The sequence below is a fragment of the Dermacentor albipictus genome, chromosome 4, assembly GCF_038994185.2.
Source record: "Dermacentor albipictus isolate Rhodes 1998 colony chromosome 4, USDA_Dalb.pri_finalv2, whole genome shotgun sequence".
NCBI lineage: Eukaryota > Metazoa > Arthropoda > Arachnida > Ixodida > Ixodidae > Dermacentor > Dermacentor albipictus.
The window spans coordinates 89711080-89738226 of record NC_091824.1 but is presented as its reverse complement, the minus strand read 5'-3'; the positions used below and the strand labels follow the sequence as shown (position 1 = coordinate 89738226).

At 46.4% G+C, this 27147-nt stretch overlaps 2 protein-coding genes across 3 annotated transcripts in view; one reads left to right on the top strand and one right to left on the bottom strand.

Annotated features, from left to right (window-relative positions):
- The window catches only part of LOC135917657 (uncharacterized), a 253855-nt gene that overhangs the window by 145284 nt on the left and 81424 nt on the right, over positions 1 to 27147 (top strand). The gene's annotated exons all lie outside the window — the stretch shown is intronic.
- On the bottom strand, positions 1643 to 22733 carry LOC139059665 (alpha-tocopherol transfer protein-like). 2 transcript variants are annotated; one of them, XM_070538092.1, is made up of 6 exons: positions 22610 to 22733; positions 19633 to 19856; positions 14461 to 14700; positions 11612 to 11805; positions 10200 to 10310; positions 1643 to 1889 (listed from the first exon to the last, which is right to left on the bottom strand). In XM_070538092.1, the coding sequence occupies exons 1-6, from the start codon at positions 22711 to 22713 to the stop codon at positions 1659 to 1661; spliced, it is 1104 nt and encodes a 367-aa protein (XP_070394193.1). In that variant the 5' UTR covers positions 22714 to 22733; the 3' UTR covers positions 1643 to 1658. The 2 variants fall into 2 exon arrangements, with proteins under 2 accessions (XP_070394193.1, XP_070394194.1); XM_070538093.1 differs by lacking the exon at positions 22610 to 22733 and having other exon boundaries at positions 19633 to 20042.

Sequence of the window (27147 nt, the reverse complement as noted above, 5' to 3'; positions counted from 1 at the left end):
GGACACAAAGGAGACGCACAAGACTATACTCGCTGCAGTCGTCTTGTGCAGCGAGTGTCGTCTTGTGTGTCTTCTCTGTGTCCGTGTCAGTGCGCTGCTTTACCAGCAAGGTATGATGATCAATCACCAACTAGCCCAACTTTCCAGATTACTGAGAAGGGCATGAGGAGTGCGAGGAAATCAGAATAATCCAGAACATCAGTATAAGCGTTTCTGCAATCAAGCCTGTCTGTCCGTGCTCTGGTACACTTGTATTTAGCAATCACTGAACAAAACCCTATCTGCGTCTAACACGACTTTCCCCTCGCGAGGCTTTGTACAACGTCGACATAGTGCCCCACATGCCGTTTCAAGCCCAGCAACTGTAGCCGTGGTTGTATACAGCTGTCGCCTACATTCTAGGCTGTCCTTGAACTACAGCGCATGACTTCTATATCGGTAGCTTTGACCTTGCTGTAGCAGCTAACCGTTTAAAAGGTCGTCCGCTGCTTTCGTCGAGGAAAAATCAAAAATGCTTTCAACTACCTTTGGAAGTGACGAACTTCAGTCAGTGTACAGCGTTCCAACGGACGACCTCGGTGCCACCGACAATCATCCCACTTCGGTACACACGCGTTTTATCAAGTTATTAGGTTTATCCGTACGCTCATTACTTCAGGCTTTCATTTTAAATAGCAGTCAGGCCAAATGTCGTTGGACTGCAGCTACACTTTCAGCATGCGTACAGTCAGTTACTAGTCAAGAATGCTGCGGCAAGTTTCTCCCGAAGGGAACATGTAATATGCGCCAGTGAATCACCTCATTAGCCATTGTATCTATGACCTCGCCTTCGCTTGCCTAAGGCGCTTCTTTGCCACTAGACTCTTCGTCTTGCTTTAGGAGTGTTTTGTGCGTCAGATATAAATGAAATATCAGTGAATGTGTCAGTCTGTCCACTTAGCTTTTTCTTGTAAACGCCTCGAGAGCGGCGCGCCAAAATATACATTTGTGCGCAAGGTCAGGAACTGTTCATCAAGGGTCCTGACAACAGGAAATAATTTATGCGTTTAGATTTTAAGACTGCATGTGTTTGTGATATCTGCGGCTTTAGGTTATATGTGCTTAAATTATTTATGAGTTGATTTTAATTTCGTGTGTATTTCTTGTACATTTATTATACCCGTGTCTTTTATTATTTGCAGTCTCATGCGAAAAAGAGTAGCCAGCGCCACCTAAAGGTGTCAGCGTCTCCTAAACGTAACATATTCTGAAGATATGTCCGCGAAATCCCCCTCCCCCTTGTCAAGCGACCTCTTTGTGCGATAAACTGTCTTCTTCATCCACATGCTTGTATATTTTGGCTTTTAGTGCGTCGTGTGTGGGACCACGGCGTGCTTACTGTCGCTGAACAGTTAAGGCGTTTTCTCTGTGCGCCGGTGGCATATGAAACTCAACTATTTGTTAAAGCGCCGAGGGTAAGTGGCAGGGGCATCGCAATTCCTTTTTTTCTTTCCTCTTTTGCGAGGAGCCTCGCCTGCATTCTTCACTTGTCGCTGACTACATAGTGCCGATTCCATTCACGTGGGAATCTTGTTAGAGGAAAATCTTTATTTCGCACATTTCATAGCAAAAATACAAAGTAACGAGGGTTTGGGAACTCCACAGCCGCATTCTACTCATCAAAGCGAAGTGAGTTCGCCCAGCTTCTCAGTCTCAGTGAGCATGTCATCCTTGCACTCTGTAGAGTAGCCAAAGCTGTTTACACGCGCGAAAAACTCCTCTTGCGCGTCGACCTCCTTCCAGTAGGCTTCGAAGTCGAGTGGCTCTCTCTGACCACCGTATTCTATGGGTAGCACGCTGGGTGGTATTTCCTCGTGAAGCTTCTCGAAGTTGTCGCCGTGGAAGCGGTACTTGTGCAAAGAATAAGAGAAAAAGAATTATGCAGGAACCATTGAAGCGGATTATACAAGTAGGCAAACAGCTGCCTGACCCCGATGAAGTAATCGTACGGTTTTGTGGATAACTGAAATTCATTGGTCATTGGGGCAAGCGAATGACGCTTAAATGCAGCCCCCCACCTCCCCCCGTGAAACTACGCGGCCAGCTCGCGGTAGGCAAACGAGTTTCTTTTTAACCGGCACTGTTTCCATCAGCGACGATGATGATGACGATGACGAAGATTTGGGGCTGCTATTGAGGTCCCCTCCTTTTTTTTTGTCTGTGTGCATGTAGTGGCGACAAATTACCTCCTAGCGTACTTGGGCTGATCAGGTTTTACTATACCTTTGTTGCAGTTTAGCATTCTGCCTATATTTTCTTTGTATTCTTTTCATTAAAACATCCAAAAGAGTTAGACAAACAGCACCTTGAATATAATACCAATATAAAGTATCGAATATGGAAATGATTATCCAAGAGTCAAACGCAGATGCATATGTTGCAGCTGGAATAATTATTTGGGCCTAATAAAGTACTACACCTGTGCGGACTAGTTCAAGGAAGACAGCTATCAGAGACAAAGGATCAGTTCTGCAAACAAGATCTGCCATCGTCATTGAAAAAGCGTGTACGAATTGCTTCTTGGCCCTACTCATAGCCCGGTTATAAACCAACTTTCCAAGAATGAACGAGGGCTGTATTGCTAGCTTTGTAGAAACGTTAAATAAATTGTTGCCAAATCTAGCGGAAATTGAGCAAAATAAAGAAGACTTGCGTATGATAAGCACAGGTAAACGGGCTCGTTGCAACGAGATAATCACTGTATGTTGCGTAAAAAAAAATGGATGTGGCTTAGCTAAGGTTAAGCCCAGGATGCGAAGCATACTAGCCTTTATTTTAGTTGTTGAACCACTGTTTAGCCTGGTGAACTGCTGTTGCTTGGCTATATTTGGTTCGGCTAGATGAAGAAACAACTCATGCGTTACTCTGCTTCGCCTTCAAGAGTGGAACGCGACAGCGTTCCCGTCGACCCGCCAAGGGGTGTAAGACAATGGGCTACGGCGCAGCGACTACGCGCCCCGCATTGGACGCGGTGAGCGTCGAGCAACGCAGCGTTCGGCGCGGCAACGAAATGTGCGCCTGAGCAAGCGACGCACGCCTGAGCCTTAGAAACAGCTCGTTTCTAAGGCAACACCGCATTCACTAGAGGCGCTTTTGTACCGCTTTGAAGCATCGTACTCGTGGCTCAGTGGTAGCGTCTCCGTCTCACACTCCGGAGACTCTGGTTCGATTCCCACCCAGCCCATCTTGCAAGAGTTGAGCCCGGCATGCAGCTGTTGTGACGTCAGTGCCCTAGCGGGAGGAGCGGGAGTTAGGCCGCAGTACCATCTGTGCGACCGCAGGCGAGCGCACGAGCTGAGACCCGGCTATGTAGCTACGCGGCCGCAAGCGAGCGCACGAGTTGAGCCTCCGCTTTTGCAGCTGTTATGACGTCATATGGTAGCTACGCGGCCGTGCGCGGCGCAGCAAGGAAGAGCGTGGTTGTGCGGCTAGTATGCTTCGCATAAAAAACACTGCCACATGAGCAGCCCTCTAAAAACACTAAATGCCAGACTACAAGCAAACGTCATGGTCGTCAGCTAGGCTCCTGCCGTGGAGCCAAAAACAAAGCTTTCAACACTCCCTTTGCGTCGACATTGCTTTGAAGATGTTTCTCGTTGTTCCACTTCTGATAACTTGCGATACTTTGTTTTGCAGACAGGGAACAGTTGCAAGACTTCAACAGTAGGTTCTTTCGAAATGGTTAGTTTCGAGTATTCAGAAATACCGAATATTTTCTATTCATATATGAATACGAATAGTTAGTCTATAATATTTGATTCATATTCAAATATTCGCCATCCCCTAACCTCTTTCTAGGCATAATGTAATCAGCGCATCTCACTGCAGCATCTGGGCCTCTAGAGCCCTACCCGAAGCACAATTCTATATTCCTGCCCTCATAAACTTGCGGGGTTCTATTCGCCTTCTTTTCCTTTCTTTCTTGCATTCTTTTAGATCAGAAGCCTGCCTTTCGGCATATTGTGAGTCCAAAGCTGGCCCATTTGCACTGAATAAGAACATCTTGAACCTTTCTTACAAACGAAACTGAGAAACCATTGGTGCCGCTCGGGGGGGGGGGGGGGGGGGAGGGTGATGCTGAACCGAATAATAATAATAATAATAATAATAATAATAATAATGTAAGGATGTTTATTGAGCGAGTCCAACAAACGGGCGGTAGCTCGGAACAGTGAGCGCGGAGAGCAAGATGGTGGTCTTCGAACGCCGGTCTCGTGCCCTCTGTTCTTGATGATGATCGGTATGCCATTCTCCTCCTTTCTTCATTACAATTGCCCCCGTCGAGAAAGGTGGAGCCATCCTGGCGATCTAACAGGTGGGTACAAGAGGGTCGAAGTACGGCTTGAGGCGGTTTACGTGAACAACATCACGTCCACGTCGACGACGGTCGCCTTGCAGCGTAAGAGGCTCAATGACATAGTTTACGGGGGAAGTACGCTCGACGATGCGGTAGGGACCATGATAATTTGGGAGCAGTTTGGACGACAAGCCAGGGGCGCAGGGTGGTACAAGCAGCCACACAAGTGCTCCAGGAGCGAATGTTGCGGCCGGAGAGTGATCATCATCGCGGGCGTTTTTCTGGCGTTGTTGGTCGGCTGTAGTAAAGCGCTTGGCTAGTTGTCGGCAATCTTCAGCGTAACGGGCCGCTGCTGACACGGGCGTGCACTCTGAGGTATCTGGTGCGTATGGCAGCAACGTGTCGATAGTGTGCGTCGGCTGGCGACCGTACAAAAGGAAGAAGGGGGAAAACCCGGTTGTGACTTGCGTAGCGGTGTTATACGCGTATGTCGCAAATGGGAGAACCAGGTCCCAGTTTGATTGATCAGATGCAACATGTGTCGCAAGCATGTCGCCCAGAGTCCGATTAAACCGCTCAGTGAGACCGTTCGTCTGAGGGTGGTAGGCAGTACACGTCCGATGTACAATTTTGCACTGGTGGAGAAGTGCTTGAATTGCGTCGGAGAGAAATACGCGGCCACGGTCACTGAGGAGTTCGCGAGGAGGACCATGCCGAAGCACAAAACGCCTCAGGATGAAAGAGGCGACGTCCTGTGCTGTCGCCGTGGGAAGAGCAGCGGTTTCGGCGTATCGTGTAAGGTGGTCGACAGCAATGATAGCCCATCGGTTTCCGGCCGTGGTCAAAGGTAAAGGTCCATAAAGGTCAATTCCAACGCGGTCGAATGGGCGTTCTGGGCATGGAAGGGGCTGCAATGAACCTGCGGCAGGATGCGGTGGTTTTTTTCGTCGCTGACACTCGTGGCAGCCGCGAATGAACTTGCGGACAAAGCGAAACATTCCGCGCCAGTAGTACCTTTTTCGTAAGCGTTCATAGGTCTTGAAGACACCACCGTGAGCACACTGCGGGTCGGAGTGAAAGGAAGCGCAGATTGTAGAGCGAAGCGTTCGAGGGATAACTAGGAGCCACTTCCTACCATCTGGCGAGTAGTTGCGCCGGTACAAGAGGCCATCACGGATGCTGAAGTGCGAAGCTTGGCGTCGCAGAGTTCGAGTGGTCGAAAGGGTGGGTGCCCCGGATAAAATGTCAAGAAGCGAAGCGATCCAGGGATCGAGGCGCTGTGCAGAGGAGACGGTGGCGACGTCAAGAGCTGACAATGGAAGGTCTATAGTGGGTATGGACGCAGTTTCGGTGGATAGTGGTGACCGCGACAGTGCATCAGCATCGGCATGCTTGCGTCCGGAACGATATATAACGCGGATGTCAAACTCTTGAAGTCGAAGAGCCCAGCGGGCAAGGCGACCTGACGGATCCTTCAACGAAGACAACCAACATAATGCATGATGGTCCGTAACTACATCAAACGTGCGGCCATATAAGTAAGGGCGGAACTTGACAAGCGCCCAGACTATTGCCAAGCATTCTTTCTCGGTGACGCTATAGTTTGATTCAGCCTTGGTGAGCGTTCTGCTGGCGTATGCGACGACATACTCTGCGAACCCAGGCTTTCGTTGCGCGAGAACAGCACCGAGGCCGACACCGCTGGCGTCTGTGTGCACCTCAGTTGCGGCCGTAGGATCGTAGTGGCGCAGTATAGGTGGTGACGTCAGGAGACGGCGAAGGGTGGAGAAGGCTTGGTCACACTCAGAAGACCATGACGAGATATTGGAGGCGCTGCTTAGTAGTTGGGTCAAAGGCGCAATTATAGAGGCGAAGTTGCGCACAAACCGACGAAAGTAGGAACATAACCCTATGAAGCTTCGTAACTGCTTTAGAGTCGTCGGTTTGGGGAAGTCAGTCACGGCACGTAATTTAGCTGGGTCCGGAAGCACACCGTCCTTTGATACAACGTGACCAAGAATTGTAAGTTTTCGCGCAGCAAAACGGCACTTCTTGAGATTTAGTTGCAGCTGAGCGGTTTTCAGACACGTCAGGACATGGTTGAGGCGTTCTAGATGGGTTGCGAAATCTGGCGCAAAGACAACAATGTCGTCGAGATAGCAGAGACACATGTGCCACTTCAAACCCCGCAGAACCGAGTCCATCATGCGTTCGAAGGTGGCAGGCGCATTGCAGAGGCCGAAGGGCATGACATTGAATTCATATAGACCGTCAGGCGTGACGAAGGCTGTCTTTGAACGGTCGGCCTCTGCTAAAGGTACCTGCCAATACCCGGAACGCAAATCTAACGACGAAAAAAACTCGGCACCTTGTAGGCAATCAAGGGCATCGTCAATTCTGGGTAAAGGGTACACGTCTTTTCGAGTGACCTTGTTTAGGCGCCGGTAATCCACGCAGAAGCGAATCGATCCATCCTTTTTTTTAACGAGAACCACAGGGGATGCCCACGGGCTTTGTGAAGGGCGAATAACGTCGCGTTTAAGCATATCGTCAACCTGGTCGGTAATAACTTGACGTTCCGCGGTGGAGACGCGGTAAGGGCGTTGTCGCACTGGCGAGTTGGAGCCGGTGTCGATGTTGTGAACAATGGTAGAAGTTCGGCCAAGGGCACGTTGGGCAACATCGAAGGAGTCGCGGAACTGGTAGAGCAGCTGGAGAAGAGCAGTGCGTTCAAATGGGGACAGTCCGTCTGCGATGGACGAATCGAATAGGTCAGCAGCTGGAACATCAGAAGGGGTAAGAGCACTGATGACGTCGAGGTCGCGTCGAACTGAATCTTGCTGCACGGAAAAAATTTGGCCGACATCAATGGGTTGCACGCATCCAAGGGATTCACCTTTAAGCAGTCTGATGGGATATGGAAGAGGATTTGTGAGGCAGAGAGCGCTTGTTCCATTCGAAATAGAGAGGGTCGAATAAGGCAAAAGAAGTGGCTTCCGATTTAGAAGAAGGCATGATGGTTCAAAGAATGCAGCTTCATCACATATGCTGTTGCAGAATACGGGGAGCAAAACAGCTGCTGTCGGCGGAATTTCTGTGTCTTCTGTGACGACTATTTTGTGTGCGGCTTGATGAGCGGGGTAGTAGGACTCGTCACACAAGGGGAAGAGCTCAAGTTCAGATCTGGCACAATCAATAACGGCGTGATTATACGATAGAAAGTCCCAGCCAAGTATAATGTCGTGCGAGCAAGAGGAAAGGACGATAAGCTCGACAATGTAGTGTTCTTTAGCTATAATAAGTCGAGCAGTGCAGGCAGCTATAGGCCGAACAGGGTCTCCATTCGCTGTACGTAAGGGCATCATCTCAAGAGGCGTGGTCACCTTCCGAAGCTTGCGGCAAAGTGTGGCGTCTATAACAGAAACGGCAGCACCGGTATCGACAAGAGCATATGCACGGATGCCTTCTACGAAAACTTCGACAATATTCGACGGCAAAGTTCGAGGACTTGAGCATTTCGACAGCGCAGTTCTTGCCTCACGAACTGCGGAGGCTAGTTTCCCTCATTTTCAGGGGCTGGTCGACGACGCATGGGCGACAAGGAGCGGCGACGGGGTGAAGGTGAGCGACGAGACGTGGGTTGCGGATAGTCACGTGAAGACGTGCTTGGTTGGGGACCCGGATCTTCATAACGAGAGCGGGGACGATCTATGTAGTTCGGTGAACGGGCGTCTGAATATCCTGGCGCGCGACGGCGGCAGAATCGGGCGATATGACCAGGGCCACCGCACGCAAAACAGATCGGCCGGTTGTCGCGCGTTCGCCAGGGATTTGCAGGGATGGGAGCAGACCATGTCACGGACGGCTGAATCGGGGCTGCAGAATACGACACACCATGGGGTGGTGAGGGCTGTTGAAGCTGCTGCCGCTTTACTACCTCAGCGTAACTAAGAGGCGCGGCGACAGGTTGCTGCTGAATGGGCACCGGCATGGCCTCGGAAATCTGCTCTTGAATGACGTGTCGAAGCACGGGAGCCAACGGGATTGGTCGCTGCAGTTGCTGCTGTTGTGGGAGCTCCTGACGCTGAGCAAACGGCAGGAGAGACAACTGACGGGCCACCTCCTCACGCACAAATTCTTTCATTTGTGCGATAAGGTATGGCTGGGCAGGCATGATGTCCAGTGCAGCGAGCGGTTGATTGTACGTCTGAGATGAACGTCGGGTGAGAGCCCGCTGCCTTCTCAACTCGTCGTAGCTGTGGCACAGAGTTACCACTTCAGACACTGTGCCAGGAGACTTCGCAAGAAGCATCTGAAAGACATCGTCGTCGACGCCCTTCATGATGTGCTGTATTTTGGCACTTTCGCTCATTGAGGCATCGGCGCGCCTGCAGAGATCGAGTACGTCCTCAATATAGGCGGCAAATGTTTCATTCGGTTCCTGTGCCCGTGTGCGCAGCCGTTGCTCGGCGCGTAACTTCCGCACGGCAGGGCGACCGAAAACGGCAGATATTGCCTCCTTGAAAGCAGACCAGTTTTCAAATTCCGATTCGTGGTTCGTATACCACAGCTTCGCCACGCCAGCCAAGTAAAAGTTCGCGGTACTCAACTTAGTAGCGTCATCCCACTTGTTGGGTCCACTAACTTTTTCGTAGGACGACAGCCAGTCCTCGACGTCCTGGTCTTCCGTACCCGAAAATACCGGGGGGTCTCGCTGGCGAACGGGGCCGGGACAAACGGCGGCCGGGAGAGGTGGCGGCTGTTGGGCTGCGTCAGCTTGCATGGTCGAGTGCAACGTGCGGGATCGGAGTTCCAGGGTGCCGACGATGTGCGTACCCAGCACCTCCACCAAATGTAAGGATGTTTATTGAGCGAGTCCAACAAACGGGCGGTAGCTCGGAACAGTGAGCGCGGAGAGCAAGATGGTGGTCTTCGAACGCCGGTCTCGTGCCCTCTGTTCTTGATGATGATCGGTATGCCATTCTCCTCCTTTCTTCATTACAATAATAATAATAATAATAATAATAATAATAATAATAATAATAATAATAATAATAATAATAATAATAATAATAATCTTTAATTTCTACCTCTGCAATGCAAACCCGACACATTGATGCCCTATTCTCTCTACTCAGGATAGGGCGCGCATATGCTCCCACGATTTTCTGCTGACTGGTGACGAACCTCCAACTGGGGCATACGGGATAAGAAGCTCACCGTCCTTCATGTTCTTGAATTTCAGGAAGCAGGACTTTTACGTAAGAACTTAACTTAGAGGGAGCATATTCCTCGCCCTCCGGTAGTGTTCCTTGGACCAGAACGCCTATCTGATAGTAAATCAGTTTTAAGCTTTTTAAACGAGTTTGGGGCGGGGAAATGGTAAGCACTGGAGATTTTCAGCGCGTGCTCTTGCAAGAGGCTGTTGCTGTGATAGTGTTGCTTTGTATCGCACATGCATCCAGCCTGTCGCGTTTCAAGGGGTCTGGAAATACTATAGTGCTTCTTTCTAATTTTTTACCCCTGACATGTTGTAGGAAGTATTGTCATTCTTTCGTTATGTGCCTTTGGTGTTTATAGTACGTTTGTTGGTCGTTGCCATAAATTTATTACGTATACATTTTACGGATTTTACAGCCACTTTTTTCACTCCTCTTTAGAGCCATGTCACAATTAACTCTCGTACGTGATTACTCCATTGTCAATTAATTGACTGTGGTCTGGTGCTCTTTGATCATACTTGGGCATTGCGCCACAAAACACCAAATTGATCATCATGACCAAGAACATGACCTGCGGCATAAGCTTTAGAAACTAAATATCGCATAGAACAGAAAATTTGTCGTCTGGCCTGCTTACTTACCCGTTCGGCCATCTTGGCCTTGATGAATGGCTTGAAGAGGGCGAAAATCATGTCGAAAGCATACGACTGTCTTACGATATGTACTGCTTTTAGTCGCATTGGCATGCCTTCCTGAAAGACCAGCAACAAAGTAGATTGCGATTCATAAAGGTTACCTTTACCTAAACTCGAACAGAGTGGCCCGAGTGAGAAGTCGGCGTCAGAGAGCCGGAGGAGATAGCGTTTACGTGAGTACGTGTACAACAGTTCCATGTTTCTGTGGCAGTATGTGGTGAAGGGACGACGAACACAGTGCGTCTTGTCCGTGGCTGCTGTCTAAGAATCTCCGACCCGACTCGTACTCGTTCGCAAATGCAACAGTTGGGTCGAGCTGAGTCGACCCAGCCTGTGGAATCTATCGGATGCAGCACGACCTGCTAGCGTTTACGTGAACGCGACGAGCAAATCTCAGCCCTACAAGCTGACTTTACCCGTGTTCGTCGGGTTCATGTAAGCGCCCTGACAGATGCGTTCGCTGAAAAAATGTAGTGTGGATATATTAAACTGCTGCGCCTGTGAAACTGTCGCAACCTATTCGCTTTTGTTACCGAGCTAAGCGCGTGCTTTAGCAAAACGTTATGCAAAAGTTTATGTAAAGTAAAAATAATTTACGCTGTAGTTATCGCACGGTATAGCTGATGTCACAATCTTGAACCGAGCTGCCCATTTGTGTCGTGCACGCCATTCCCACACGGCTTGGTTTAATGCCAGTGAGAGTCTAGGTCCTTAAGTTCGTTAGTACCATTATATCTGGTGGTGCAGCTACACATGCATATCTAATGATAATAAAAGGGGTGACGACGATAGCTGCAGTGAATGCAGTGAATTAGTCAGGCCATCGTAACACAATCATGAAACGTTACTTGAGTGACACAAGTTGAAGAAATGCCACTAAAGACTATAATAGACCCACTTCACATCGAATTATTCTGGGTTACTTCGGAAAGCTATCTTTCATTTACAGCCGTAACGGCTAGCACTGGGTGCGGGAGTAGGTATTCGACGGCTGAATGAGTTGTGAGAACGTATTAAGCTGTAAGCGGCAGAAAACATTACCGTCTTTAAGTATGTATAAATGTGGAGCCGCGCGATTGGCATTAAGTCTTTAGAAATTGAAGAATTAATGCCATTTAGTGTGCTTGTATGGCACAGGTATTAGCGGTTTATTCACCTGTTAAGGCATTGTGTCTATGAAGTAGTCAAGAGCGACAACCTATGCACATTAAAACTTAATTCGCACGCCGTTGTCTGTAGCCCACTGAAGGACTGCATCAAAGCACTGAGGTTAAGTCTGGAGCCTGCTGATTATTTTTGCAATAAAGTCGCTAATTTGCAACTGGCACCACCTAAAAATCGAAATTGGAATTTCAGACCTGTACATATCCCAGAGCTTTTCTCACAAGCCCTACGTTCACCCACAATATCTTGTCGGCGGTGAACTCGGCATAATCAACCAAGAGAACAATTCCAGACGTCTGTGTAACAGGATTCGGCGCCATATGTTCCAAACAGAGCAGGCAAGCTCGATGAAAATCCGCGTATGGCAGTTCTTCGGGCCTCCATATGCCTGAAAAGAACGAGAAAAAGAAAGATTGTCACGATATGTAGCCATTACATTATCAATTGTGATCTTGCCTTGACCTCAAAATTATGCCAGTTTTATTTCTATTTTCTTCCCTTTTTGAGGTAGTTGCTACTGAGGTTGTGCTATTCCCAACGCTCATAACAAGCATAGGCTCACCAAGTGGCTTCGCATTGTTTCTTCACAGGCTTATATACCATTGAGACGTAGAATGTTTATAAAAATGGACAGATAGAACCAATGTTAACATATTTCGTTAATTTACAGTACTAGGTGCGATTGTTCATTGACAGTCCAAGACTTGATTACCATCACACTGCAAGACAAAAGCCTCTCCCAAATATCCCCAATCATGCTTGCCTTGCGCCAGCGTAAGGCGCTTTACAAAAGCATATTTCCACCCTCCTAACGCCTCTGAGTTTCGTGCCGCCCTCTACAAGGATTTCCTTCACTGGGAGCCCATTTCCTTCTTAGAATTCATTAACAGTTTTACAGTACTTAGATTACAAGCCTTATTATGCTGTATTGATGAGTGTTGCCTACCAACAAAGTACACAAAAGAAGTTTCTTTTTTTCTTGTTGAGTTTCGGTATTCAATACAAAGTTTTTCACTAAATGTCTTCGGCCACTGCTGAGTGACAGGTCACGAGCGTCATTTGTTTGTTTAGAGCCGCAACACAGAATGACGCAGAAAACGTTTGGCACGCCACTCGCTTTCTTCTGAAAGCACGCTCAGGCTAGATAGACTGATGCAAGATCTCCTGCTGCAGTACTGTCACACAGTAATGTAGAGCAAATGCAATGTACACCTATGCTTCCCATATGAAGGCAATACACATTCCAAATGATTTCATAGGCGTATTGTGGAGAACTCCACTTCCATGATGTTTCCCGCTATTGCTAAAAAAGCTTCCACAAAATATTTTTTTTTCTTTTCACGCAATATGCTAATTCCTCATGTGTTTTTCACATTTTGATAGAAATGAAACATTTCTCATGTATTCATATTGTTATGGGCCACCTCCTTGGAACTAACCAAGAAGACCAAGATGGCCGATGCGTTGCGCGCGTGCAGCCATTTTGGCCATCCCTATAAATAGCCTCTGCTTATAACTGTGCTTCGCTTTCATCTATTTGACGCCCCGTCCCACATTGGTGAACTTACGGGATACTCTCGCCACGCAACGGAGCTTCGAAGCGGTCGGCGTTTGCAGTGCGACCACCATGGCAGACCAGCCACAATCTGCTTTTGCGCCGTGGACCACGATTGCTTTAGCCCACCCTCGAGACCCTGGAACGTTCAACGTGACCGATGACACCGAAGTTCATGAGTGGCTGACACAATACGAACGGGTGAGCGACCACGATCACTTGGACCTTACGGTTATGCTGGCCTATGATGTATTTTGTCTTAGTGAAATTGCGAAGTTGTGGTATGAAATCATAAGGCCGAGCTCGGAGCTGGGATACATTTAAGCAAAAACTCCGCGATGTGTTCGTTAAGGCCCCCAGTCGTAAAATCGCTGTGACGAAGGAGCTGTCAATTCGAGCCCAAACATCCACGGAGTCGTACCTGTCGTACATACTGGATGCGCTGGCGCTGTGCCGTAAAGCGGACAACAATATGCGAAAGTCTGACAAGGTCGGCCACGTCCTGAAGGGGATAGCGGACGACGCATTCAACCTTCTCATGTGCAGAAGTTGATACCGTTGATCCCGTGATCCAGCGCTTCGAGCAGGCCAAGAGCCATCGTATTGAACGACCATTCACCCGCCTTCAACACCATCCCGACGTCTCGTGTGCAGAGCGGCCGCCATCTCAGATTTCACAGCCTACGGCTGAAACGACGAGGATAGTCCGCCGCGATATCGAAGCGATGGCTCCAGCTAGCCTATTTGCCAACTCTAACACCGGCGACTCGAACGCTTCAGCGGTTTCGCTCGTCCAAGCCATCGTGTGAAACGAACTAGTGAATCTCGGGGTTCACGCTGCGTGTGATGTGGACAGTCGTAAGACCACTTCTGCAACCCCAACATCGTGTCCGCATTGTCAAAGGTTCGCTTCACGATCTAGGTACCCTGGTGACTGGACAACTGAAGATGATCGACCTATCTGTTTTAACTGCCGCCGTGTCAGGCACGTTGCTGGCTACTGTAGCAACTGCTGGTCGTTCCCGCAACATTCCGGCCACCATGACCTTCTTCATTAGTCGACGGAGGTGGCTTGTGACAATATGTGCGATCAGGAAAGGGCGAAATTGCACTGCACCTTCTTACTCTAGTCTACAGAATTCCATATACTCGCATTTCATTCGAAAAGCGCGCTGCTGTCCTTTTCTCTTCAAGAACACGCTTATTGTTTTTGACATGACTCCTTAAAAGGTACCATATGCGTTCAAGTTTTGCTCTGCGCTTCGGAGTTTCAGTCACATAGGTGAACTATGTTATAGTCATATTATATTTATACGTGGGGTCCTTCTTTGTCAAATATTGGTCGTCCCGTATCGGATTCATTTGCTGGAATCCTAATCGGATGTGATGCTAGTATTGCCGCTCAATGGGAGTGTGGCTCTTCAGAAATGACCACGTGTGCTTGCGATTACATGAATAATTATGCCTTGTCTGAAGCATCGTACTTACCTGGCCTGACGAGTAGGATCAACCTCCCATGGACATCCGTCTCAGGCAGAACCATGAGCAGATTGCGAGCCACCGCCGGCACTTTGCTTGGAAGTAATTCCTGGTAAGAGGACCCACTGGCCTCTCGGCACCTGTAGTAGTTTCGAATGGTTTGCAAGGCCGACTCTACGTCAAACTTTCGCACCCGCAGGAAACGCAGAAGGAAGGCGGTGTCTTTCTGAGCGTTCACTTCCGGCTCGGCTGTAAATGATGACGCGAGGAAACAGTAACACTTTTATGTATAAAGTTGGAACACTTACAGTTGGACAATATTACAGCGCAAGCTGTGAAGGCAGAGTTCAAGCCCAACAGTGCTCAAGGTGGTTCCGCCACGATGATCCTTAACGAAAATAAACGATAGCAAGAACCAGCGCACGTATGAAGAAGCAGATGAGTCACGAGAAGTCACTAAAATTTTAACGCAGGCTATCCTCGTCAAGTGGCGGTGAGCGCAGATAAGTGGTTCTGAGGACTTTGCGAAATCGGAGTAATTCAGTTCGTCTAACACGTTCTTGCCAACAACGTGACACGCAACGTTTTCTAGTCTTTTGTACTCAACTGCTCGTCAAGTAAATAGCTATATGCAGACAAGGGTGATGATGGTGGCTGCCTGTGCAGCTACCATTGCAAGAGATTTCGGCAATCACTCCGCCCTTGCACCTCCTTCCAGGAAATTTTGTCGCTTTCACAAGGGAAGCACGAGATGGGGCGAACAAGACGACAGGCACAGTGAGCCCGAACATGACTCCAACCCACAGCCTGTGCTCCATCTGGCGCATGATGTCGCGCTACGCTGACCCCCCCCCCCCTTTCCCCCTCCTTTCGACACAACGCCCTAAAATTAATTTGCCAACCAACACCGATCATTGGTACATCAGTTAAGAACTATATGGGGGAGTCGCGACAGATGCCTCCTGGATTTCCGGTGCCCGGTGCCAAACACAGTGTCGTTCTCATCAACATGTGGAGAGTGTATAGACTGTGGAGCGTGCCAAATATACTTCAACTGTAAGTAAAAGAGATGTGCAGAAAAACGTCAAATCGTCAAGAAAAGATATGTGATGGCCCTTACTCCTATGAAAAGCAAACCAAGACAAAAGCCTTAGGAGGCAGCTCTCCTCGAAATTTAAAAGAGAAAATTTTAGCGGGGCCAACTCCGATTGCCCTATTTAAATACATGTAAAGCGCAGAAATGTATTTCTTAGACAACCGCTTGAGAGATTTGAATGAAATTTGTTGCATTTGAGAAAAAGGAGTTAAATTCTAGCGACTATAGAGGGCAAAAAGTTTATTTAGGGCCTATATTGGTATGTTGGTAAGCTTCAAAAAACTTTCAGCCAGATGTTTCCCAATATGTCTCGTTAAACGAAAAATATACATCGAAGTTCCATAAACTACCTTTTTTAAAACACTGGATATACGAATTCACAGTTTACGGAAAATTGTTACAACATTGTGGTGACAAGTTAGGGGTGCACTTCAGAGGGGTGTGTGTTACAACAACTTAGTCCACTTTAAGTGTCTTATTACATGAAATTTACAAAATTTGGATACCATTATTTATTACTGAATTACAAAGTTGTAAACCTGGTGCATCATTCTTTTTCAATGCTTCAACATTAAACACTTATTGTAAAACATGTGACGGTTACAATTATGTATCTGCTTATTTCAGTGAATATATTTTGGGTTTTTCTTTCAAATGGAAGAAACTTAATCAAAATCAGTGCAGTTGTTCCTGAGAAGAACAATTTCTTTGTTCTTATGCCCTATGGAGGGCCCGAGCTAAAGCTCCCCCTTAGAACATCACTCGAAATCGGGTTGGCGAAGATATCAACCCAATACTGCATAAAGGGTTGCTAATTTCATTAAAAGCATAGCTTTCTGTATCGAGACAAATATTGCTATTTTAGAGCACGCTGCTAGCGGAAGGTGTACATACAAAGAATTTGGATAGATGTTCGTAATATAAAACAGAATATAACTCAAGAAACAAAATCTAGCAAACGTGGATACATTTGTCTTCATTTTTGCTTTTAGATTCTCAATTTGCTAGCTCTAGTTTTGTGCTGTGCATAAGAGTGCATGCAATGCATAAGTTAGATACGCTGCACACTTCGCACTTCCTAATTTCGTCCATCGATTCCTACATTGCAGCATCCTTACTATGAGTCAGTTATAATTTGGGTACAGATTAAGAAACACTGATACTGTTAAATGTTCCGTACTAGCTTTAACGTAACAAAAGATCCGACTGCACACAAGTAAGCACTTCATGAGCCAGCTGACCAGAATGCGAAGTTTTCATAAGGACCGTGGATGTTGCAGATGCACAGAAGGTGAACAACGGCCGACTCTCAAAAGATGGAGTCTGAATGTTACAATATCAGTTATACTACATTGCGGCACCCTCTGTTTCGTACTGTCAGCAGTCGATGCATGCTGTACGTTATGCCAATGGCGCATCACGCTTTAAGCGTAAACGAAGAGAAAAGCCAAACACATGCAAAACAGTAATGCAGATCCATTAGGGCTCTAGGGGTATCAGGATTTTCGTTTTATTTCTCTTGATGATATTTGTACGGGGCGTCGTGGAAACAGAGAAACCTCTAAGAGCTTTGCCAGGGAAATGAAGACGCGAACTGCGAGTGTAGCTTCCATTCAGTCAGGGATCTACGGATAATGGAGGGATGTTGTGCCTCACAGCCTGAGTACAGAAAGGTCGAACACAAAGGGGACAATGTTCCTGGCTGCATGCGGATATAACCTTGCGAGATGCATGCTTAAATAGCATACCCTTTATTGATTTATTGGAAACTGGGCGGTGACAAATAATCACCTACACTTTTAGGCAAAGCTACACCCTTTGGGGCGTATCTCTGTCACAAAACAATAATCGTCATCTGCCTTGCTTGCGTTTCCTTTCTTGAAAAGGCCGCGCCCACAACTTTTCTGTCGGGAATGCTATGTCAAGCTGGTAACGCGCATGCCGTTCGTTACTGGGAAGTACGGGGCTCGCAGCGTTAAAAAAAGGACATGCGGACAAGAAAGATGACGATTATTGTTGTGTAGCAAACCCGTGTAATTTTGCTTAAGAGGGTAGCGGGCTGGACTTAATCTCGCGGGGTATACTTGCTTTTCATTCTAGAATTTTGCATACATCTTCTTAACATTCATTGTTTTCCTTAAAATTTCTATGTCGACCTTCTACTGCTACCTATGCGTGTAATGGATCCCGTCGTATGAGTCCCTTCCCTGCTTTTTTTCCACCTATACCTTAGACATCTCCTCCTTATATCGACAGCTGACCGGTTGATGCTTCCATCCACATTACTTCCAAACGCTACGGGAATGTGCGCGTTGCCTACGGGTCTCGCTGGGTGAAAACCTTCGGATTCCATTAGAATGTGGTGAGGGCCTTCAAATTTAAATGTGATGAGTGTCCTGCAGCGGACACATTCCTCAACTTAATGCGAACACTTGCTTCAAAAGAGGCCCAAACCATGTCACCCTGCACTGCTTCCTATGCGGCTTTACTGTGGGGTCCCAAAGCGAATCGGCCTACCGATCTTTCATTACCTTCCAACCCAGATTCCACGCACCCTATCGTATATATTGTAGGCCCAAAGTGCCCTGTGTTCCCTTATTTATGCATTCTGCTTCTCCTTTGATTTCACATTACCTTGACGGGTGTTTGGAGTAAGTCTTTCCTTTGTTTATGTATACGCCAAGTTTTTTATAAGGCTTGTCCATAACTATGACTCTCTGTTGATTACTCGCCTCTTCATTAATGATTATAATTCCCGATTTCACTGTGCTAAACTTAAGGCCTAGATTGGTCCCTCCGTTACCACACATATTCGCAAGCGCATCTAAATTTCTTGCATTGTCCGCTACACGATCGACTATGCGCAAGCCGTCGGCATACATCGGCCCAGGGACATTCTGTTGCTCCCTTTCCACATTGTGAATTTAACATAAATCAAGCCGTAATTCACTGTGTTCCAGTCGTCTTTCTATGCCCTTAACATAACACGTGAACAATACCAGAGAGATAGGACACCCTTGCTCCTGTCGCTGGGAAATATTCACTACAACATTGCATTTCTGGCCTTCCCCTACAAATTGTGTGTGGTTGACCCTATGTATTTCCGTCAGCAGTTATAGATAGTCATCGTCTATACTTATGTGCTTGATAATATTCCAAACCAATTCCCTTTCTACGTTGTAGTAGACCCCCATAAAATTTAAAATGTTATCAGTCAAAATCTATCGTGAGCTTTTGAAATGTATGCATTGCGTTAGAACAAACATATCCTTCAAGCGCCTTGCTGCTATGAAACCACTCTGTAGTTGCCCCATTATATCATTTCTCCCCACCCACTTCGACAGTTGTAATTTTATGGCTTGCATTCACATTCTATATATCACCGACTTCACTATAACTGGCATGAACGAGCTCGTCCTGCCCTTGTCACTTTTGGTTTCGTAGATGAGGTTGATCTTGCTTTCGCGTCATCCAATGAAAATTTTCTTCATTCTAGTCACTTGTTCTAAGGCATTAGTAACCAGTGCCTTGCTCTTTGGAACAAGCTGTTTCATTAGCTCTATTGCGATTTCATCGGATCATTCGGCCACGTTGTGAGAGTCACATTCTGCAATTGCTCAGTGCCAGCACCACCCTCCCGCAGAGATTAAGAAGTGTGAAATTTATAGAGGCATGTCGTCGTGTGCATCATCGTTCAGAAGCGTGTGCGCCATCCACATGCACGATGCCGCACCGGCCCTCCCACCCCCTCACAACTTTCCGGAAACCGGTCTGCGAAACGTTACCATTCCAAATCACTCAGCTGAATCAGGAGAGGCCGCGAGAAGCGTGCCTCCTGAATGTCCAGCCTGGCCAAAATACCATATCGCTCACGTCGCCTCACACACAAACATCAGCGCTGAATTGCCTCACCCAAAGGTAGTCGCTGCGTAGTGAGTCCAGGATACTCAAAAGAAATAGCGTTGCGCATCCCCAAGCGCAAGTACGAGAGTGCGGTAATGTGTTCACGGAAAATTTCGCGTGATTTCGATGCTGGCAGCATGCGCTCACTGTGTGCTGCAAGAAGAGGTGTACTGGATGCTTACCTTCCAAGAGTTGAGAAAGTCTCTCCAGGGCTTCTTTTCTCTTCGCTGAAGTCTCTCCCAACTCAACTTCAGCTATCCGCTGCAGCTTGAATGGAAGCGCCCCTTCCGAAACATCCCACACGTCGTCGACACATTTCTTGGTGTACACTCCTGACATTGTGGGGACAGTGGTGAATGAAAAGGTTCGGCAAGCCGGCAGACGCGTTGTCCGATAAGTGCTTCGACTGCAAAGACAGCGATCGGGAAAGCGGCGTTTCTGGCAGCCGCAAAGCCTTAGAGGAAAAATTTCTCAGCGGCTTGCTAGTGCGTAAACACACGCGAACCGCTTGCGAAGGAAAGTACGTCAAACGCTGCGCGTGGACGCACTGTTAATGCCGGTATGCATGCGCCTGCATAGAGATGCAAAACGTTTGTTTATCTCAGCCTCGCCTGCGTTGGTTATCTCACTTGAGTGCTCCTCTGCCTAGCCATAGCAACCTATATTAAGAACTAAGGCATAGGCCATAATTAATAGAAATCAAGTCACGCAGCCGTGGTTAACTTCTAGCATATTTGGCCCTGCGCAGCCCTTGCTTATATTACCGCGGTCAATAAGGCAAAGATGGGAAAAGCAAAAGATGATAAGGACGAAGTATGTGTTGTTGCTCCTAGAGCTACGGTCAACAGAGGCCCATCGCCATATCTGTTCTTTGGAGCCTAAAACGCAAGTGAGTTCCGTGCTGGCCTCGACAGAGCAACCGTTTCGTTGACTTGTTGTGGTGTTTTGGCTGAGTATCGGGTGGTTTGAAATGTCTCACTAACCTCATTTTAGTCCCTGGCTGATTGGTATTCCTTGCGTCAGCCGTCTTGGGCTGATGTCGACCAATTCACCTGACCAGGCGCGATCCGCCTGGTCAGCATCACTGCCACCTAATGAATCGCCTCTAGATTTATTTTTTCGCAATGGCGTTAGCACCATTCCTATTGCGCTTGCGCCTACCGATGGTGGTTCCATCCGCATCACGAATCCACGTGCTGTCCAGAAGGCACTTAAGACTACGTCCAACCACTTCCAGACCATCACTGACGTGTGAGCGTTCGGACGGGTTGGTATAGTGTGTCGTTCACCCAACCGGACCTGTGTTGAAGACCTCCATCCCGGTGAGGGCTTTTATTGTGCCTCATTTTGCTTGCACTAAGGGTCTTGTACGGGGCGTAGACTCCTGATTAAGTCCAACTGAAACCCTGAACGAACTCTCCGCAGCAGACGTCATTGCTATTTACCATAGTAATCGACTGGTAAATAACGACAGGATTCCAACGGAATCTGTAATTGCAACGTTTGTGGGCACATCATGTCCGTCAGAAATAAAGTACTGGCCTCTTGTGTCCCGTGTAAAACCACCCGCGTCACATCCAATCCAGTATCAGAATCATTGGAGATTCGGACACAGCGCAGGAGGATGTAAGTCTAGCTTGCGTGGCCGCACCTGTGGAGACGGTCATTGTTCAAATGAATGCTGCGCACAATCTCAAAGGTGCTGCCTCTATGGGGGAACACACCCAGCAGACTATTCGACCTGCTCAGCTCGTGCTCAACGAATACAAATTCTTCAAATAGTCGACCACTATCGCTGCTCCCGAAGAGATGCAATTGCAGTTATTAAAGACAGGGCATTCGGATACTCTGGTGTTACAACGCGCAACCACTCCAAGCATGGACCTTAATCTCTCGGAAGCAATTAAATCTGCTGTGGAAAAATCAATGACTAAAGCTATGGATAAATTGATATCCAGTCTCTCTGATTGCTTGGCACAAATCATTTCCAGTCAGATGATGCAAATAATGCAGACCACTAAGACACCGATGCAGTCCCCAGTATCTAACGCCAACCTTGAATGCCTAGCAACGAGGTAGAGATGCCTTCTACATTTGCAGAACATTCCACAGACACTACTACACTAGTCCAACCAGGCTAGGATGCGCCCTCTTATTCAGACACTCTTAGTGTCACAGATATGAAACTTGACACTCGAGCTCCCAAATGCATGGGGTCACCAATTTCAAAAATTATGAAACCAAAATAAAAGAAGAGTCAGCCATCTCCTATGATTACAGAAAGTATTCTAAAGGCGGCAGTTACCGCCGCTGTGGGTTCAACACCATTGGGCAGTTGAAAGTACTGCAGTGAAATTGTCGCTCTATATTTTCAGCTTTAACAGATTTATCTTGCCTATCTATTCAACTAAATCCAAATATCTTACTTCTTCAAGAAACTAGGCTTTCGCCAGAGAAAAATTTTCATTTAAAAGGTTTTCGGTCTTTACAATTAGTTCGACACTCGCGAAGTGGAGGATTACTGATACTTGTTTCCAGTAAAATTTCATCACCATTATGATCATCATCATCAGCGGCAGCAGCCTGGTTACGCCCACTGCAGGGAAAAGGCCTCTCCCATACTTCTCCAACAACCTCGGTCATGTACTAATTGTGGCCAGTAAAATTTCTCACAATGCAAAAATTTCTTTTCAAATCATGGATTACGACTGCGAAATTTTGGCTATAGATTTGTCTCCCAGGGTACCGTACATTTTCAATTATATATGCTTATTTCCTCACCGGTGTGCAAAGTATGCGTCAACTTGAAAGGGCTGTGCCTGCCTGTAGAAAGGAAATTTTGTTTGCAGGGTATTTTAATTCGCTTCACGTGTCGTGGGGGCTAAAAACAGATTTGTGTGGTAAGCGACTATGGGAGTGGACTAATTATAGTCACCTTTCATGTCGAACACAGGACAAGTAACGTTTGCTAGAGCTCCTTTTCGTTCGGTGTTAGAGTTAACATTTTGTAGCACTGGCATCAAGGTTTCATCGTGGGTAGTGGTTGACTCAGCAACCAACAGTGATCATCTTCCTGTGCCATTCGAAATCATTTGTCCAATAACATCTTTAGAACACCCGGCATGCACATTTGTGAATCATACGAAATTTAAGACTTACTTGCGTTCAGCCGTTTCGAAACTTGCTAATGCCAAAGATGAGAAAATCGCTTCAACGTATTGCTCAATTTTAGAGGATTTCCAGAAGCAAGCTGAATTTGTCATCCCTTCGGCTAAAGGCGCCGCTTGTCGTTGGTGGAATGAGGAGTGTACGGGGAACTATAGAAAAAGAAAAGCTGCTTGGAAAATGCTTCTGCATAGTCAGTGCCCGACAAATTGGAAAAATTATCAGTTTCACGCTGGTGTATTTAAGCGTACTGTTAATCAAGCCAAAGATGAATATGATATTAGACATTTCGATTATCTATCAAATTCCAAAAGTAAGCGTGCTTTATTTGCATTTTTTCGTGCTAGGAAGGGGCTACCAAGACTCTTATTATCAGGCTCAATCGTTTTGACCCAGCAAAAATTGAGCGTCTCCCTAGAAGAGATTGCCAAAGGCTTAAAAAATCTGTTTACGGCCCGGCTTTCGGCTATTCATTCTACATTAGATCCTTCGGATGGCTTTACTCCAATTGCCTTAGCTAAGCTAAATGAGACTGCACTATGCTTGCCGAATACAGTCCCTGGCCCTGATGGTGTCACAAATGCAATGTTAAAAATATTGTTACAGGAATAGCCTAACTTTTTTAGACCTGGTAAATTATTCAATTAAATATATTGGATTCCGTTGCAATGGAAGCTTGCCAAAGTAATATTGATGTTTAAGAAACAAGAAGGAAAGTATGTATTGGAGAACATTAGGCTTATTGCGCTTGCATCAACCGTAGTAAAATTCATTGAGAGGCTTCTTCACCTTTGTGTCATAAAATTTATGAATGATAATTCCATTCTTAGTCACTGTCAGATTGGTTTCAGGGCCAGCTGCTCCATCTGGCATGCCCATGTCGTCTTAGAAAGCCGTATACAACTCGCTCGACGTCACAAGCAATACGCTACCTTAGTGACGCTCGATATTGCTCAAACATTTTTATTTATTTATTTATTTATTTATTTATTTATTTATTTATTTATTTATTTATTTATTTATTTATTTATTTATTGATACTGCGGACCTGTTTCCAGGACCTAAGCAGGGTGCTAAGTGAAATTGAAGAATGTAAGTACAAAATACAGCGGCACATAACATAGGTCACTCGCGATGTGCAAAGGCAAGCAGTTACTGAATCACACACAGTAAATCACTCGCTACATAAACATAGATGCGACTCAAATACGGCATACGACACTGTGGAGCACATTGTAATGATAAATCGGTTAACATCCTGTGGTGTTAATGGGCATATTGGCCTCGAGCTCCACCACTGGAAAAGCTGGCGCCACCGTCGGCGTGACGTGCTAGGAGGGATCACGTGGACATAGCGGCCGCGTCGGCTGCTTTGGGAGCACCGAAGCGAGCTGAAAACGAGAGTTTCAATTCCCTCGTACGCTGCGGTACTCATTTTGTGGCGAAATTTTCCCGCTTCGAGTGTCTCCTTTACAACGCTTAAAAGCACTACAATAGGTAGTGGCTGCCTTTGAAGGCGCGCAACATGGTAGGCTGCTGCTCGGTGCCACAATGCCGGATGTACGCAACGGAGCCCGCAGTCAGCCTTATTCACACGTGGCCGCAGGACAAGCTGCGTGAAGTTTGGCTCGCGAAACATAAAACCGGCAAACATCGGCTACAACTCGGGTATGCAGCAAGCACAGACGCGAGGAAGATTTCTGCTACGGCGCCCGGTCTGCGATACTCTGAAAACGCGCACTGAGACGCTCGCCACAGTCCGCTGCCCGACTAATGTCATGACGGTTTGTTCTATGAATTTGTCGATGCTATAGATACTGGCAAGTTGAGTGGAGTGGAAAGGCAGCGGTAAGAAGCACATTTAAAAAAGCATGGCATATGGTCATGTTTGTGTTATGAATTAATGCATGCACTGGATTACAAAAAAGGAGCAGCGGGAACTATCACGCTGAGAACACCGATAAACATACAGTGCGACGCAACTCGAGCATCTTATACTAGTTTAATAAACAGCGCAAACGAGTTTCTCCAGAACATATCCTCATGGTCTATAGAAAATTATCTAAAATTAAATTCAAATAAGACAAAAGCCGTAATCTTTTATGCGAAAGGCACAAAGATTCCACAAAGACACACTTTAGAGATGAACAAAGGGAGCATAGAAATAGTAAATGAAATTAAAGTATTAGGTACATACTTCTCTAGTACGCTAAACTGGGATCGACAAGTAGACTCTGTAGTACAAAAGCTTAGCCGTATCACAGGAATGCTAAACAAGAACAGATATCGTCTACCAACATCCGTAAAAATATTAATTTATCACTCACTATTTGCATCACACATTAATTACACACACCTTGTGTGGGGCACAACAACTGAAACTAACCTCAGGAAAATACACTTACTACAGAAAAAGATCGTACGTATAATTGCAAATGTGCCATATCACAGTCACAGTGAACACCTTTTTAAACAATACAACATACCTACAATCTACTCTCTATACAACCGCTCTCTCCTTCGTACATGGCACACAAACTCAAACTCTGAAAACAGCGTATTTAATGAAATTGCTTGTCTGCAAAGAAATACAGCTACCTATATTACCCGACGCGGAGAATATTGGTCTATACCCCCTTCAAGAACTAACTACGGTTTGCAAATGACGAAAAATAAATTACCCAGACTGCTTAATACATTACATGACGCTGGTATTGACATCATTAACATAACACGGTCAGAACTGTCGTTACTTATCAGAACCTTCTCCTAAATAATGAATCAAGCGTAATTCCTTTCTCACCTATATTCACATGTGTGTCTTGTTAATGTTTGTAATGACATAATTTTTGCTCGTCCTTTTCTTTCACTTAATAATTCCAATAATAATCGACCATCGATTCTTTTCACCTTTAATTATGCATCGTCAAGTGTACGCGATTTTAACTTTTATTTATGTATTGCCAAGTGTATGTAATGTGGTGGTGCCTACTATCTGCATTGCTTTTATTTGTATTATCCCATTTCTTTGTTACTTGTTTGTTTGTTCCGTCATAGAAAAGTCTCTTGATTGATGATTGTAAGTATTATTTATATGTAATGTTCTTTGCGTACGGTTGATTGCGCTACTCACTGCCACCATGTAACACGGGGGCTAAGGGCACCTCAAGCTGCCTCATTGCGGCTTTTATCTTAGCCCTCGTCATTGTATTTTAGCAATGGAAACAAATAAAGAAAAGAAAGAAATAATATTGAAAGGTCAAAGAATTTAGAAGAAAAAAAAGGATTGAATCGTCGCGACGGCACATCACAGTCCCCGTAGGCGCCAAAGTCTCTACAATGAAGTTATTTTTGAACAGCTCTGATAACACCCACGCAACAATGGTTGCTTGTATACTGTCAAATGCTCATATTCTGCGGCCTAAAGCTCATGGCACGGTGAAAAACACGCGCGCGCGTAGAAAGCGAAACAGTGCGCGGACAAGCATCCAGACGCGCCGGTCGCTGGCAATCTGCGCGATCGCTGCATTGAGGCTTCGTTCTATTACGCTCCATTTAGTTATACAAACACTATAAGAACATATTTCACATAGCTTGCTCTCAGCGTTTACCTACCTTTCACTCAAGAAGCCGGTTCGGGAGACTCTATCGCGGTGACCGCGCGCAGTGGCGTTCACTGTACGTATTCGGTAAAGAGATTATTATTTAGACAGTAAAAAACTTCTCTCGTTTCGAAAGTACTTACAGAAATGTCCGGGAGAGCTCGCGCGTGGTGCTTTCAGTGAGCGCTGACAGCAAAACCTATGAAGAGCGCGCCGCCTGATCCCTCATACTACGCCAGCGAGGCGCTTCCGCTAGATGGCGACTTTGTAACTCCTCGCCGCCAATAGTAGCGTGGATTCAGTAATTTTAAGGTGAAAGAGAATTCTATTGCTACAAAAGCGACTTTTCTTCTTCTAAGTACAAACTAACAAGAGGCATACCGCAAGGGTCAGTCCTTTCCCCGCTTGTTTTTAATATTCTCATTCACACATTACTTTGTCATCAAGAAGTAACTATTTAAGTGTATGCAGACGATATTGCGTTTTGCGCATCTGCAAACGACATCCACACGCTATACCAATTACTGCAAACTTACCTTTGTGCTCTGGAGAGGTGGTGAGTTGTTAATCACTCTATACTTAATCTCAGGAAATGTTCTATTTTCGTTTTTCCGACACATGACACAGTGTACATCTCATTGTCTTACCACCTTCAAAACATACCACAGGTAGCATCTGTTAAATGCCTCGGAATTATTTATAACGCCTCTCTCAACTGGCGCCCACACATAGATCATGTGACTGGAAAAGGTACCCATGCAATTGACATATTGCGTAGGCTGAGAGGTGGTCGAAGGAGATTGACGATATACACACCTAATGATATATCGTATGTACATTAGCCCTGTGTTAGAATTTCGTCGCGTGATCTTCTCTGGAGCTCCAGCCTACATGTCCCGCCCTCTAATCCTCTTAGAAAGAGAAGCATTA